The following is a 13,842-nucleotide window of genomic DNA, read 5'->3' on the forward strand; positions in this document are numbered from 1 at the left end:
CTACACTGTGCACTGACCGGGGGGCAGTATTAATACTACACTGTGCACTGACCGGAGGCAGTATTTATATTACACTGTTCACTGACCGGGGGCAGTATTTATATTACACTGTGCACTGACCGGGGGGGCAGTATTAATACTACACTGTGCACTAACCGGGGGGGCAGTATTAATACTACACTGTGCACTGACCGGGGGGCAGTATTTATACTACACTGTGCACTGACCGGGGGGCAGTATTTATACTACACTGTGCACTGACCGGGGGTAGTATTTATATTACACTGTGCACTGACCGGGGGGTAGTATTTATACTACACTGTGCACTGACCGGGGGGCAGTATTAATACTACACTGTGCACTGACCGGAGGCAGTATTTATATTACACTGTGCACTGACCGGGGGCAGTATTTATATTACACTGTGCACTGACCGGGGGGCAGTATTTATATTACACTGTGCACTGACCGGGGGGCAGTATTTATATTACACTGTGCACTGACCGGGGGGCAGTATTAATACTACACTGTGCACTGACCGGGGGGCAGTATTAATACTACACTGTGCACTGACCGGGGGGGCAGTATTAATACTACACTGTGCACTGACCGGGGGGGGCAGTATTAATACTACACTGTGCACTGACCGGGGGGTAGTATTTATACTACACTGTGCACTGACCGGGGTGCAGTATTAATACTACACTGTGCACTGACCGGGGGGCAGTATTTATACTACACTGTGCACTGACCGGGGGGCAGTATTAATACTACACTGTGCACTGACCGGGGGGGGCAGTATTAATACTACACTGTGCACTGACCGGGGGGCAGTATTAATACTACACTGTGCACTGACCGGGGGGCAGTATTAATACTACACTGTGCACTGACCGGGGGGCAGTATTAATACTACACTGTGCACTGACCGGGGGGCAGTATTTATACTACACTGTGCACTGACCGGGGGGCAGTATTTATACTACACTGTGCACTGACCGGGGGGGGCAGTATTAATACTACACTGTGCACTAACCGGGGGGGCAGTATTAATACTACACTGTGCACTGACCGGGGGGCAGTATTTATACTACACTGTGCACTGACCGGGGGGCAGTATTTATACTACACTGTGCACTGACCGGGGGTAGTATTTATATTACACTGTGCACTGACCGGGGGGGCAGTATTAATACTACACTGTGCACTAACCGGGGGGGCAGTATTAATACTACACTGTGCACTGACCGGGGGGCAGTATTTATACTACACTGTGCACTGACCGGGGGGCAGTATTTATACTACACTGTGCACTGACCGGGGGCAGTATTTATACTACACTGTGCACTGACCGGGGGGCAGTATTAATACTACACTGTGCACTGACCGGAGGCAGTATTTATATTACACTGTGCACTGACCGGGGGCAGTATTTATATTACACTGTGCACTGACCGGGGGCAGTATTTATATTACACTGTGCACTGACCGGGGGGCAGTATTTATATTACACTGTGCACTGACCGGGGGGCAGTATTAATACTACACTGTGCACTGACCGGGGGGCAGTATTAATACTACACTGTGCACTGACCGGGGGGCAGTATTAATACTACACTGTGCACTGACCGGGGGGGCAGTATTAATACTACACTGTGCACTGACCGGGGGGGGGGGCAGTATTAATACTACACTGTGCACTGACCGGGGGGTAGTATTTATACTACACTGTGCACTGACCGGGGTGCAGTATTAATACTACACTGTGCACTGACCGGGGGGGCAGTATTTATACTACACTGTGCACTGACCGGGGGGGCAGTATTAATACTACACTGTGCACTGACCGGGGGGGGCAGTATTAATACTACACTGTGCACTGACCGGGGGGTAGTATTTATACTACACTGTGCACTGACCGGGGGCAGTATTAATATTACACTGTGCACTGACCGGGGGGCAGTATTTATATTACACTGTGCACTGACCGGGGTGCAGTATTAATACTACACTGTGCACTGACCGGGGGGTAGTATTTATACTACACTGTGCACTGACCGGGGTGCAGTATTAATACTACACTGTGCACTGACCGGGGGGCAGTATTTATACTACACTGTGCACTGACCGGGGGGCAGTATTAATACTACACTGTGCACTGACCGGGGGGCAGTATTAATACTACACTGTGCACTGACCGGGGGGCAGTATTAATACTACACTGTGCACTGACCGGGGGGCAGTATTTATACTACACTGTGCACTGACCGGGGGGCAGTATTAATACTACACTGTGCACTGACTAGAGACGAACCTCTATGAACACCACCATTTCAGCCCAGCGATCACACAGAGTAGATTACGAAGCTTTTTTTTTCATCTTATTTTTTATTACAAAACTTTGTGTTATTTTAAAACTAAGGAAACTCATTAAACCCCCGCACCAGGTTCTCATGACACATAAGACGCTCTGTTCTGGAAGTCAATGGTCTTATTCATACTCCGTACATCCTCAATATAACTGTATCACACCTGTTATGTAAAGGGAAGAACAACTAACAGTTGTATTATTTGTTTATCACACGAAAAGCAGCAAAAGGTGTATAAAGGAACAACGCCAACACCAACATCGGTGACATCCTCCATACAGGTCCACAAGTGGCTTAAGAAACTAATGACACACCTAAAGGTGAGTAACGCCAGGCAGAAAAAAAATCACCCAGCATTCCCAGTGTCCTGAAAAGACCCCCACTGATTACATACTTGTTCTATAGATAGATGAGAAGTTTTAACAATACAGAGTTAATAGCCAGTAATGTCACAGTACAGAGATAATACACCCAGTGGTGTCACAGTACAGGGATAATAGGATAATACACACAGTGATGTCACAGTACAGGGATAATACACACAGTGGTGTCACAGAACAGGGATAATACACACAGTGATGTCACAGTACAGGGATAATACACACAGTGGTGTCACAGTACAGGGATAATACACACAGTGGTGTCACAGTACAGGGATAATACACACAGTGGTGTCACAGTACAGGGATAATACACACAGTGGTGTCACAGTACAGGGATAATACACACAGTGATGTCACAGTACAGGGATAATACACACAGTGATGTCACAGTACAGGGATAATACACACAGTGATGTCACAGTACAGGGATAATATACACAGTGATGTCACAATACAGGGATAATACACAGTGATGTCACAATACAGGGATAATACACACAGTGATGTCACAGTACAGGGATAATACACAGTGATGTCACAGTACAGGGATAATACACACAGTGATGTCACAGTACAGGGATAATACACACAGTGATGTCACAGTACAGGGATAATACACACAGTGATGTCACAGTACAGGGATAATACACACAGTGATGTCACAGTACAGGGATAATACACACCGTGATGTCACAGTACAGGGATAATACACACCGTGATGTCACAGTACAGGGATAATACACACAGTGATGTCACAGTACAGGGATAATACACACAGTGGTGTCACAGTACAGGGATAATACACACAGTGGTGTCACAGTACAGGGATAATACACAGTGATGTCACAGTACAGGGATAATACACACAGTGATGTCACAGTACAGGGATAATACACACAGTGATGTCACAGTACAGAGATAATACACACAGTGATGTCACAGTACAGGGATAATACACACAGTGGTGTCACAGTACAGGGATAATACACACAGTGGTGTCACAGTACAGGGATAATACACACAGTGGTGTCACAGTACAGGGATAATACACACAGTGGTGTCACAGTACAGGGATAATACACACAGTGGTGTCACAGTACAGGGATAATACACACAGTGGTGTCACAGTACAGGGATAATACACAGTGATGTCACAGTACAGGGATAATACACACAGTGATGTCACAGTACAGGGATAATACACACAGTGATGTCACAGTACAGGGATAATACACACAATGATGTCACAGTCCAGGGATAATACACAGTGATGTCACAGTACAGGGATAATACACACAATGATGTCACAGTCCAGGGATAATACACACAGTGATGTCACAGTCCAGGGATAATACACAGTGATGTCACAGTACAGGGATAATACACACAGTGATGTCACAGTACAGGGATAATACACACAGTGATGTCACAGTACAGAGAATACACACAGTGATGTCACAGTACAGGGATAATACACACAGTGATGTCACAGTACAGGGATAATACACACAGTGATGTCACAGTACAGGGATAATACACACAGTGATGTCACAGTACAGGGATAATACACACAGTGATGTCACAGTACAGGGATAATACACACAGTGATGTCACAGTACAGGGATAATACACACAGTGATGTCACAGTACAGGGATAATACACAGTGATGTCACAGTACAGGGATAATACACACAGTGATGTCACAGTACAGGGATAATACACAGTGATGTCACAGTACAGGGATAATACACATTAATGACAGCTTACAAAAAAAAAATAACTATATAATAATGTCACCAAGTGGTTATAATGAACCCAATGTCAGAAAAAACACAGTATGCTAAGGAGATGACACTTAAGGGGGCCGCAGTTTCCATTATCCACTTAGCACTAACTTCCCCGTATGTAGGGTCTCTGTGGCCCCGTTGGTTCCTGGGCCCCTCAGCAGTTTCTATATCAGCTCTATTACACCCATGACTGGCTGAGGTACCAGGTGCGGCTGTAATCCCTTATGACTAAGTATATGAAGACACCGTACAGCAGTGTTTCCCAACCAGGGTGCCTCCAGCTGTTTCAAAACTACAACTCCCAGCATGCCCGGACAGCCAAAGGCTGTCCGGGCATGCTGGGAGTTGTAGTTTTGCAACAGCTGGAGGCACCCTGGTTGGGAAACACTGCCGTACAGTGATGGGCATACAGCGGAGACCAGCACAGCGCCCCCACTCCCATAAATACGTCTCCATTACAGAGATGGGGGATTAGCCTCCAGGATGTTCTCTAATCTCTCTGCTCCATGCACATTTCCATTCATCCTCTATTACTGTCTGGCTTAAAATGTAGAACATCTCAGAGATTTCAAGCTACAAGCCACGTGAACAGCGCCACAGATTATTAAAAAACAAAATGTAAAAAATAAAAAATATATATAAAAAAACAGCAAAACCCCAGAGACTGGATAAGACGCTTGTAACGTCTGTAAGAGATGGCCCGGAGCACGGTATGGCCGTTTACTGTACATGTACCCCCCGGAGAAATGCAGAATTAAAATGCAAAACTTCAATACCCTGCATGTAAAACACATTCCTGACTGTTGTTATGGCTTGTACTGCGGTATATACAGAATAAGGGGGAAATATTACTTATATATCATCTGCTCAGCTCCTCCTGCTCTATAACATGTTACCTGCAAATTGTACTGTATTTTATATATCATCTGCTCAGCTCCTCCTGCTCTATAACATGTTACCTGCAAATTGTACTGTATTTTATATATCATCTGCTCAGCTCCTCCTGCTTTATAATATGATACCTGCAGATTGTAGTGTATTGTATATATCATCTGCTCAGCTCCTCCTGCTTTATAATATGATACCTGCAGATTGTACTGTATTGTATATATAATCTGCTCAGCTCCTCCTGCTCTATACCATGTTACCTGAAGATTATACTGTATTGTATATATCATCTGCTCAGCTCCTCCTGCTCTATAACATGTTACCTGCAGATTGTACTGTATTGTATATATCATCTGCTCAGCTCCTCCTGCTCTATAACATGATTCCTGCAAATTGTACTGTATTGTATATATCCTCTGCTCAGCTCCTCCTGCTCTATAACATGATACCTGCAGATTGTACTGTATTGTATATATCATCTGCTCAGCTCCTCCTGCTCTATAATATGATACTTGCAGATTGTACTGTATTGTATATATCATCTGCTCAGCTCCTCCTGCTCTATAACATGATACCTGCAGATTGTACTGTATTGTATATATCATCTGCTCAGCTCCTCCTGCTCTATAACATGATGCCTCCAGATTGTACTGTATTGTATATATCATCTGCTCTGCTCCTCCTGCTCTATAACATGATACCTGCAGATTGTACTGTATTGTATTTATCTTCTGCTCAGCTCCTCCTGCTCTATAACATGATACCTGCACATTGTACTGTATTGTATATATCATCTGCTCAGCTCCTTCTGCTCTATAACATGAGGCCTGCACATTGTACTGTATTGTATATATATCATCTGCTCAGCTCCTCCTGCTCTATAACATGATACCTGCAGATTGTACTGTATTGTATATATAATCTGCTCAGCTCCTCCTGCTCTATACCATGTTACCTGAAGATTATACTGTATTGTATATATCATCTGCTCAGCTCCTCCTGCTCTATAACATGTTACCTGCAGATTGTACTGTATTGTATATATCATCTGCTCAGCTCCTCCTGCTCTATAACATGATCCCTGCAAATTGTACTGTATTGTATATATCATCTGCTCAGCTCCTCCTGCTCTATAACATACCTGCAGATTGTACTGTATTGTATATATCCTCTGCTCAGCTCCTCCTGCTCTATAACATGATACCTGCAGATTGTACTGTATTGTATATATCATCTGCTCAGCTCCTCCTGCTCTATAACATGATACCTGCAGATTGTACTGTATTGTATATATATCATCTGCTCAGCTCCTCCTGCTCTATAACATGATACCTGCACATTGTACTGTATTGTATACATCATCTGCTCAACTCCTTCTGCTCTATAACATGAGGCCTGCTGACTGGCCACATTTTCAATGTGACGGGTTCCCTTTGAAGCTATGCCTAGTATATACATTTCATTTTAAAATATACTAAAACAGTGGTCTCCAATCTGTGAACCTCCAGCTGTTGCAAAACTACGACTTCCACACATTGGCTGTCCGGACATGCTGGGAGTTGTGGTATTGTAACATCTGGGAGGTCCACAGTTTGGAGACCACTGTTATAGTTCTGTTTTCCCTCTTTCTAATAATATCCCAATGGTGAATGGCACTTCAGTAAAGAGCTCATATATACAGTACATGCTTATGTAAATGGTCAGATCTGCTCTAACCTGTTAGACCGGCTCTACAATGGCTTCAGCCCTAGGGAATGTGTCAACCTTCAGGCAAATGTGAATATTTGTATAGCTTCACTTAAAAAAAAAAATAATAATAATAAATTAATTAATTAAAATTAAATAAATAACTATTTGATAGCAAATAATAAAATAAGATAAATAAAATTAAAAATTAAAAAAATAACTATTTGATGGGTAAAGAAAAAAAAGAAAAAATAATATCCATCCATCCATCCATCCATCCTATACACCAGGTGTAAAGAAAGAAATAAAATAAGTACACATTCAGCATATGACCCTACTAAAGAGCTTCAGAGGTTTCTTTGACTTCACTTGCCAATCTCCAAGAGAAACACTTCCTACTCTTCAGAGCTTACAGAATAGGGGATAAGCAGCTGATTTGGGGGGGGTCCGACGGCTGGGCCCCCTCATGATCTCCGATACGGGACCCCGTGTTTGGTGACGAGCACGTGATGCAGCCATTCCTATAGAAATGAATGGAGTGTGTCTTATCTACCGGTGGACGACACACGCCCCACACTGACAAAGCCGGGGTCCCGTCCTGGAAATCATGGGGGGTCCCAACAGTCGGACCCCCCGCAATGAGATACTTTTCCCGACCGACTCGCCCTCTCCATGTACCTCTATGGCACGCCCCCTTCCTGCGGACTGCCGGGGCGCCGTGAAGAGAACGCAGGGGCGGGGGGTCCCAGCGGTCAGACCCCCCACGATCTATAACTTATTCCCTATCCTTTGTATAGGGGATAAGCTTTATTTCAATACAGTACTCCATTAAGAAGACAGAGGAAAAAGAGTCACCTACCCGTATCCGTCTCATGGCTGCCACGATTTCCACTCTGCTGTTCGGACGCGGCACGTCCAGGCTCCCGATGTACTGCAACATAAAGATCTCAGGTCAGACACACGGTGAAGTTTACTACATCCATAACGAACATGTGTTTTGGACGGAGCGACATACAATGCACTCGGAAAGTATTCAGACCCCCTCACATTTTGTTACAGGGCGGCCTTGTGCTAAAATTATAAAAAGTAAAATAAAACTACAAATTGAACTCCTCCAAAAATGAGGCACTTAATATACCCCTACCTCCCACAATCGTTCAATAATTATAGAATAATTACCCATTTAAATGGTTACTGAATCGCTCCCGGGTGTCCAAATCCTGACTTTAGAGACAAAAATAGCGACTTTAGAGACAATTTTCGCATTGATTTCCCTCACCTGCTTCAAACCATTAAAGGGGTACTCCGCAGCTCAGCCTTTGGAAAAAAACTGTTCCGAAACTGGAGCTGGGGACATTATAGCCCCGCCCCCTCGATGCAAGTCTATTGGAGGGGCCGTGGCTACTGCCACGCCCCCTCCCATAGACTTGCATTGAGGGGGCAGGGCATGACATCATGAGGGGTCGTGATGAGCTCCCGCCGCCGCCTCCAGCGTTTGGAACAGTTTGTTCCAAACGCTGAGCAGCGGAGTACCTCTTTAAAAGGGTACTCCAGCGCTTGAACATCTTATCCCCTATCCAATCGATAGGGGATAAGATGCCTGATCGCGGGGGACCCGCCGCTGGGGACCCCCATGATCTTGCACCTCAGTTAAAATCAGCTGTCACGCCCCCTCCCATAGGCTTGCATTGAGGGGCGGAGCATGACGTCACACGGGGGCGGAGGCGTGACGTCACATGCCGCCTGCCCCGTGGTCGCCGGTAATCAGACCCGGAGCGAACATGCTCCGGGGACTGATTTTAACTGGGGAGCAAGATCACGGGGGTCCCCAGCGGCGGGACCCATGCGATCAGGCATCTTATCCCCTATCGATTGGATAGGGGATAAGATGTCTAAGTGCCAGAGTACCCCACCCCTTTAATCTCTGTCGACCCCTCTCCTCGTTTGAGAAACTGTATCTCTGACTCCAGTGCCATCTATGCACTTTTCCTTGACTCTCTCGAGACAGACCCTTTACCTTTCCGGAAGGAATGGGAGAGGAAACTGCAATATGAGTTTGCGGCCAAGGAACAGGGAGGTGCGGGGTTCACATGGGCCATAAGTCATCTATATCCTGCAGGGCTCAGGAGACGAACTACAAGATTCTGACAAGATGTTATAGGGTTCTGTATATAGGGCAGCATCATATCTGGAGGAAACCAGGCACTGCCCATCACCTGCCCAATACCATCCCTACAGTGATCATGGTGGGGGCAGCATCATGTCTGGAGGAAACCAGGCACTGCCCATCACCTGCCCAATACCATCCCTACAGTGATCATGGTGGGGGCAGCATCATGTCTGGAGGAAACCAGGCACTGCCCATCACCTGCCCAATACCATCCCTACAGTGATCATGGTGGGGGCAGCATCATGTCTGGAGGAAACCAGGTACTGCCCATCACCTGCCCAATACCATCCCTACAGTGATCATTGTGGGGGCAGCATCATGTCTGGGGGAAACCAGCTACTGCTCATCACCTGCCCAATACCATCCCTACAGTAATCATGGTGGGGGCAGCATCATGTCTGGGGGAAACCAGGCACTGCCCATCACCTGCCCAATACCATCCCTACAGTGATCATGGTGGGGGCAGCATCATGTCTGGAGGAAACCAGGCACTGCCCATCACCTGCCCAATACCATCCCTACAGTGATCATGGTGGGAGCAGCATCATGTCTGGAGGAGACCAGACACTGCCCATCACCTGCCCAATACCATCCCTACAGTGATCATGGTGGGGGCAGCATCATGTCTGGGGGAAACCAGGCACTGCCCATCACCTGCCCAATACCATCCCTACAGTGATCATGGTGGGAGCAGCATCATGTCTGGAGGAGACCAGACACTGCCCATCACCTGCCCAATACCATCCCTACAGTGATCATGGTGGGGGCAGCATCATGTCTGGGGGAAACCAGGCACTGCCCATCACCTGCCCAATACCATCCCTACAGTGATCATGGTGGGGGCAGCATCATGTCTGGAGGAAACCAGGCACTGCCCATCACCTGCCCAATACCATCCCTACAGTGATAATGGTGAGGGCAGCATCATATCTGGAGGAAACCAGGCACTGCCCATCACCTGCCCAATACCATCCCTACAGTGATCATGGTGGGGGCAGCATCATGTCTGGAGGAAACCAGGCACTGCCCATCACCTGCCCAATACCATCCCTACAGTGATCATGGTGGGGGCAGCATCATGTCTGGAGGAAACCAGGCACTGCCCATCACCTGCCCAATACCATCCCTACAGTGATCATGGTGGGGGCAGCATCATGTCTGGAGGAAACCAGGTACTGCCCATCACCTGCCCAATACCATCCCTACAGTGATCATTGTGGGGGCAGCATCATGTCTGGGGGAAACCAGCTACTGCTCATCACCTGCCCAATACCATCCCTACAGTAATCATGGTGGGGGCAGCATCATGTCTGGGGGAAACCAGGCACTGCCCATCACCTGCCCAATACCATCCCTACAGTGATCATGGTGGGGGCAGCATCATGTCTGGAGGAAACCAGGCACTGCCCATCACCTGCCCAATACCATCCCTACAGTGATCATGGTGGGAGCAGCATCATGTCTGGAGGAGACCAGACACTGCCCATCACCTGCCCAATACCATCCCTACAGTGATCATGGTGGGGGCAGCATCATGTCTGGGGGAAACCAGGCACTGCCCATCACCTGCCCAATACCATCCCTACAGTGATCATGGTGGGAGCAGCATCATGTCTGGAGGAGACCAGACACTGCCCATCACCTGCCCAATACCATCCCTACAGTGATCATGGTGGGGGCAGCATCATGTCTGGGGGAAACCAGGCACTGCCCATCACCTGCCCAATACCATCCCTACAGTGATCATGGTGGGGGCAGCATCATGTCTGGAGGAAACCAGGCACTGCCCATCACCTGCCCAATACCATCCCTACAGTGATCATGGTGGGGGCAGCATCATGTCTGGGGGAAACCAGGCACTGCCCATCACCTGCCCAATACCATCCCTACAGTGATCATGGTGGGGGCAGCATCATGTCTGGGGGAAACCAGGCACTGCCCATCACCTGCCCAATACCATCCCTACAGTGATCATGGTGGGGGCTGCATCATGTCTGGAGGAAACCAGGCACTACCCATCACCTGCCCAATACCATCCCTACAGTGATCATGGTGGGGGCAGCATCATGTCTGGAGGAGACCAGGCACTGCCCATCACCTGCCCAATACCATCCCTACAGTGATCATGGTGGGGGCCGCATCATGTCTGGGGGAAACCAGGCACTGCCCATCACCTGCCCAATATCATCCCTACTGTGATCATGGTGGGGGCAGCATCATGTCTGGGGGAAACCAGGCACTGCCCATCACCTGCCCAATACCATCCCTACAGGCACTCTGGACCTCAAACTGGGTACAGGTTCAGCTTTCAACAAGACAATGGTGGAGATTCAGGAGAAGTTGACCAATCAGATCGCTTCTTTCAAAAGGCATCCAATTGGCTGCTAAGGGCAACTGGTTAACTTTTGCTCTACACAGATAATACTCCCCCCAATGACCCTAAGCACACGGCCAAGACAACACAGGAGCGGCTTAGGGACAACTCCGTAAATGTCCTTGAGTGGCCCAGCCAGAGCCCAAACCCATTGGGACTGGGGAGAACTGAAAATGGCTTCCATCGACAGTTCCCATCAAAAGGGGCTTCAACCAAGTCCTGAGTAAAGGGTATGAATACTTTTGTCACTGCCAGATTCTAGTTTTTCTGTTTCCACTTTGTCATTACGTGCATTGTTAGCACAAGGATCAATATAACAAAAATGTGAAAAAAAATTGAAGGGGTCTGAAAACTTTCCGAATGCTTTGTATCTTCCAGTCCTTCCTATTGTTCCCGCAGCCGCTGAGCTGTTTACAGGAATTGGCTCGCGCAGCAGAAATACAAGAAATATTAGACTGTCACAAAAGGAAGAAAAATGACAAACAAAGGCAGAACAATGCGTCTGGATGCGGCTACATTAAGAGATTGTATCATACGGCATCACAAGGACGACAGCCAGAAAGTACCACAAGGTCAGAACCGGAGGAGCGAAAGAGCTGAGGGGAGGAGCGGTTCGGTTTTTGCATGGGTTCGGAAATCTCACCTCACACCGGGACGGGTACATTATCTGAGATAAATACCCTGATGTGCATAGAAAAGAGGGGCAGCACACAGTTCATCTACCAGTCTGCTGCCCCTCTTTACTATGCACATCAGGGTATTTACGGTGCCCATAAGAACAATGAAGATCATGATAATGCAGTGGGTCCAAACAAAGGTGCCTCCAGCTGTTGCAAAACTACAACTCCCAGCATGCCCGGACAGCCTACGGCTGTCCGGGCATGCTGGGAGTTGTAGTTTTGCAACAATTGGAGGCTCCCTGTTTGGGAAGACATTGCAATATGGTCGCTCTCCCCAGCGGAGAGCGCCAAAAATGTCCTAACCAATTTTTTGTGTTTTTCTTTTCTTCTCGTTTCAGAAGGCGGTCCGGACATGCTGGGAGCTGTAGTTTTGCAACAGCTGGGGGCACCCTGGTTGGCAAACACCGTGATAATGGTTTTCAATGGCAAAATGCCCCCCGTCTGTAGGAGAGAGAGAAAATAGAGACCACTGTTATAGGCCTTAGGCCAGTGTTTTCTAAACAGGCTGTCTCCAGCTGTTGCAAAACTACAACTCCCAGCATGCCCGGACAGCCGTTGGCTGTCCGGGCATGCTGGGAGTTGTAGTTTTGCAACAGTTGGAGGTAGCCTAGTTGGGAAACAATAGTCTAAGGAAAAGTCGGGAGGCCCCCATACACATACAGGTCGCACAACTTTTGTCTAATGCAGTGTTTCCCAACAAGGGTGCCTCCAGCTGTTGCAAAACTACAACTCTCAGTATGCGCGGACAGCTGGGAGTTGTGGCTAGCAACACAATAGTTGGGAAACACTGGTCTAATGTGTACGGGGATGGGGGTTCCTTCTCTACGTTATGAGAGGATAACAGGAGCGTTGAAAATTCCAAAAATGTACACAATTTTACTGCGGGTAGGGGATAACTCAAAGGGGTTATCCAGGAAAAAAAAAAAATAAATAAATTTAAATATCAACTGGCTCCAGAAAGTTAAACAGATTTGTAAATAACTTCTATTAAAAAAATCTTAATCCTTCTAATAATTATCAGCTGCTGAAGTTGAGTTGTTCTTTCCAGTCCGACAACAGTGCTCTCTGCTGACATCTCTGTCTGTCTCGGGAACTGCACAGAATAGAAGAGGTTGGCTATGGGGATTTGCTTCTAATCTGGACAGTTCCCGAGACAGGTGTCATCAGAGAGCACTTAGACAGAAAAGAACAACTCAACTTCAGCAGCTCATAAGTACTGAAAGGATTAAGATTTTTTAATAGAAGTAATTTACAAATCTGTTTAACTTTCTGGAGCCAGTTGATATATAAAAAAAAGTTTTTTTCCTGGGTAACCCCTTTAAAAGTGTATCTGTCGCTATAAAAAAATGTTTTTTGTTTATATATATATATATATATATATATATATATATATATATATACACATACACACAAACAAGCAAAAAGAAAATCGCACCATCCCAACTTCCAGCATGCCCACAGGACCATTTTAATAGGGGATCTAACAGTGCCATGCCTGCCTGAA

The 13,842-nt window shown here is 46.8% G+C and overlaps 1 protein-coding gene across 2 annotated transcripts in view; it reads right to left on the reverse strand.

The window, feature by feature from the left end:
* NOS1AP (nitric oxide synthase 1 adaptor protein) overlaps positions 1-13,842 on the reverse strand; it is a 107,359-nt gene that overhangs the window by 65,552 nt on the left and 27,965 nt on the right. For both annotated transcript variants that reach the window (XM_056523291.1, XM_056523292.1), the window contains exon 2: positions 7,974-8,045. In XM_056523291.1, coding sequence (XP_056379266.1) covers positions 7,974-8,045 — 72 coding nt within the window. The remainder of the gene's footprint in view (positions 1-7,973; positions 8,046-13,842) is intronic.

This window comes from Hyla sarda, chromosome 6 (assembly GCF_029499605.1).
Source record: "Hyla sarda isolate aHylSar1 chromosome 6, aHylSar1.hap1, whole genome shotgun sequence".
Taxonomy (NCBI): domain Eukaryota; kingdom Metazoa; phylum Chordata; class Amphibia; order Anura; family Hylidae; genus Hyla; species Hyla sarda.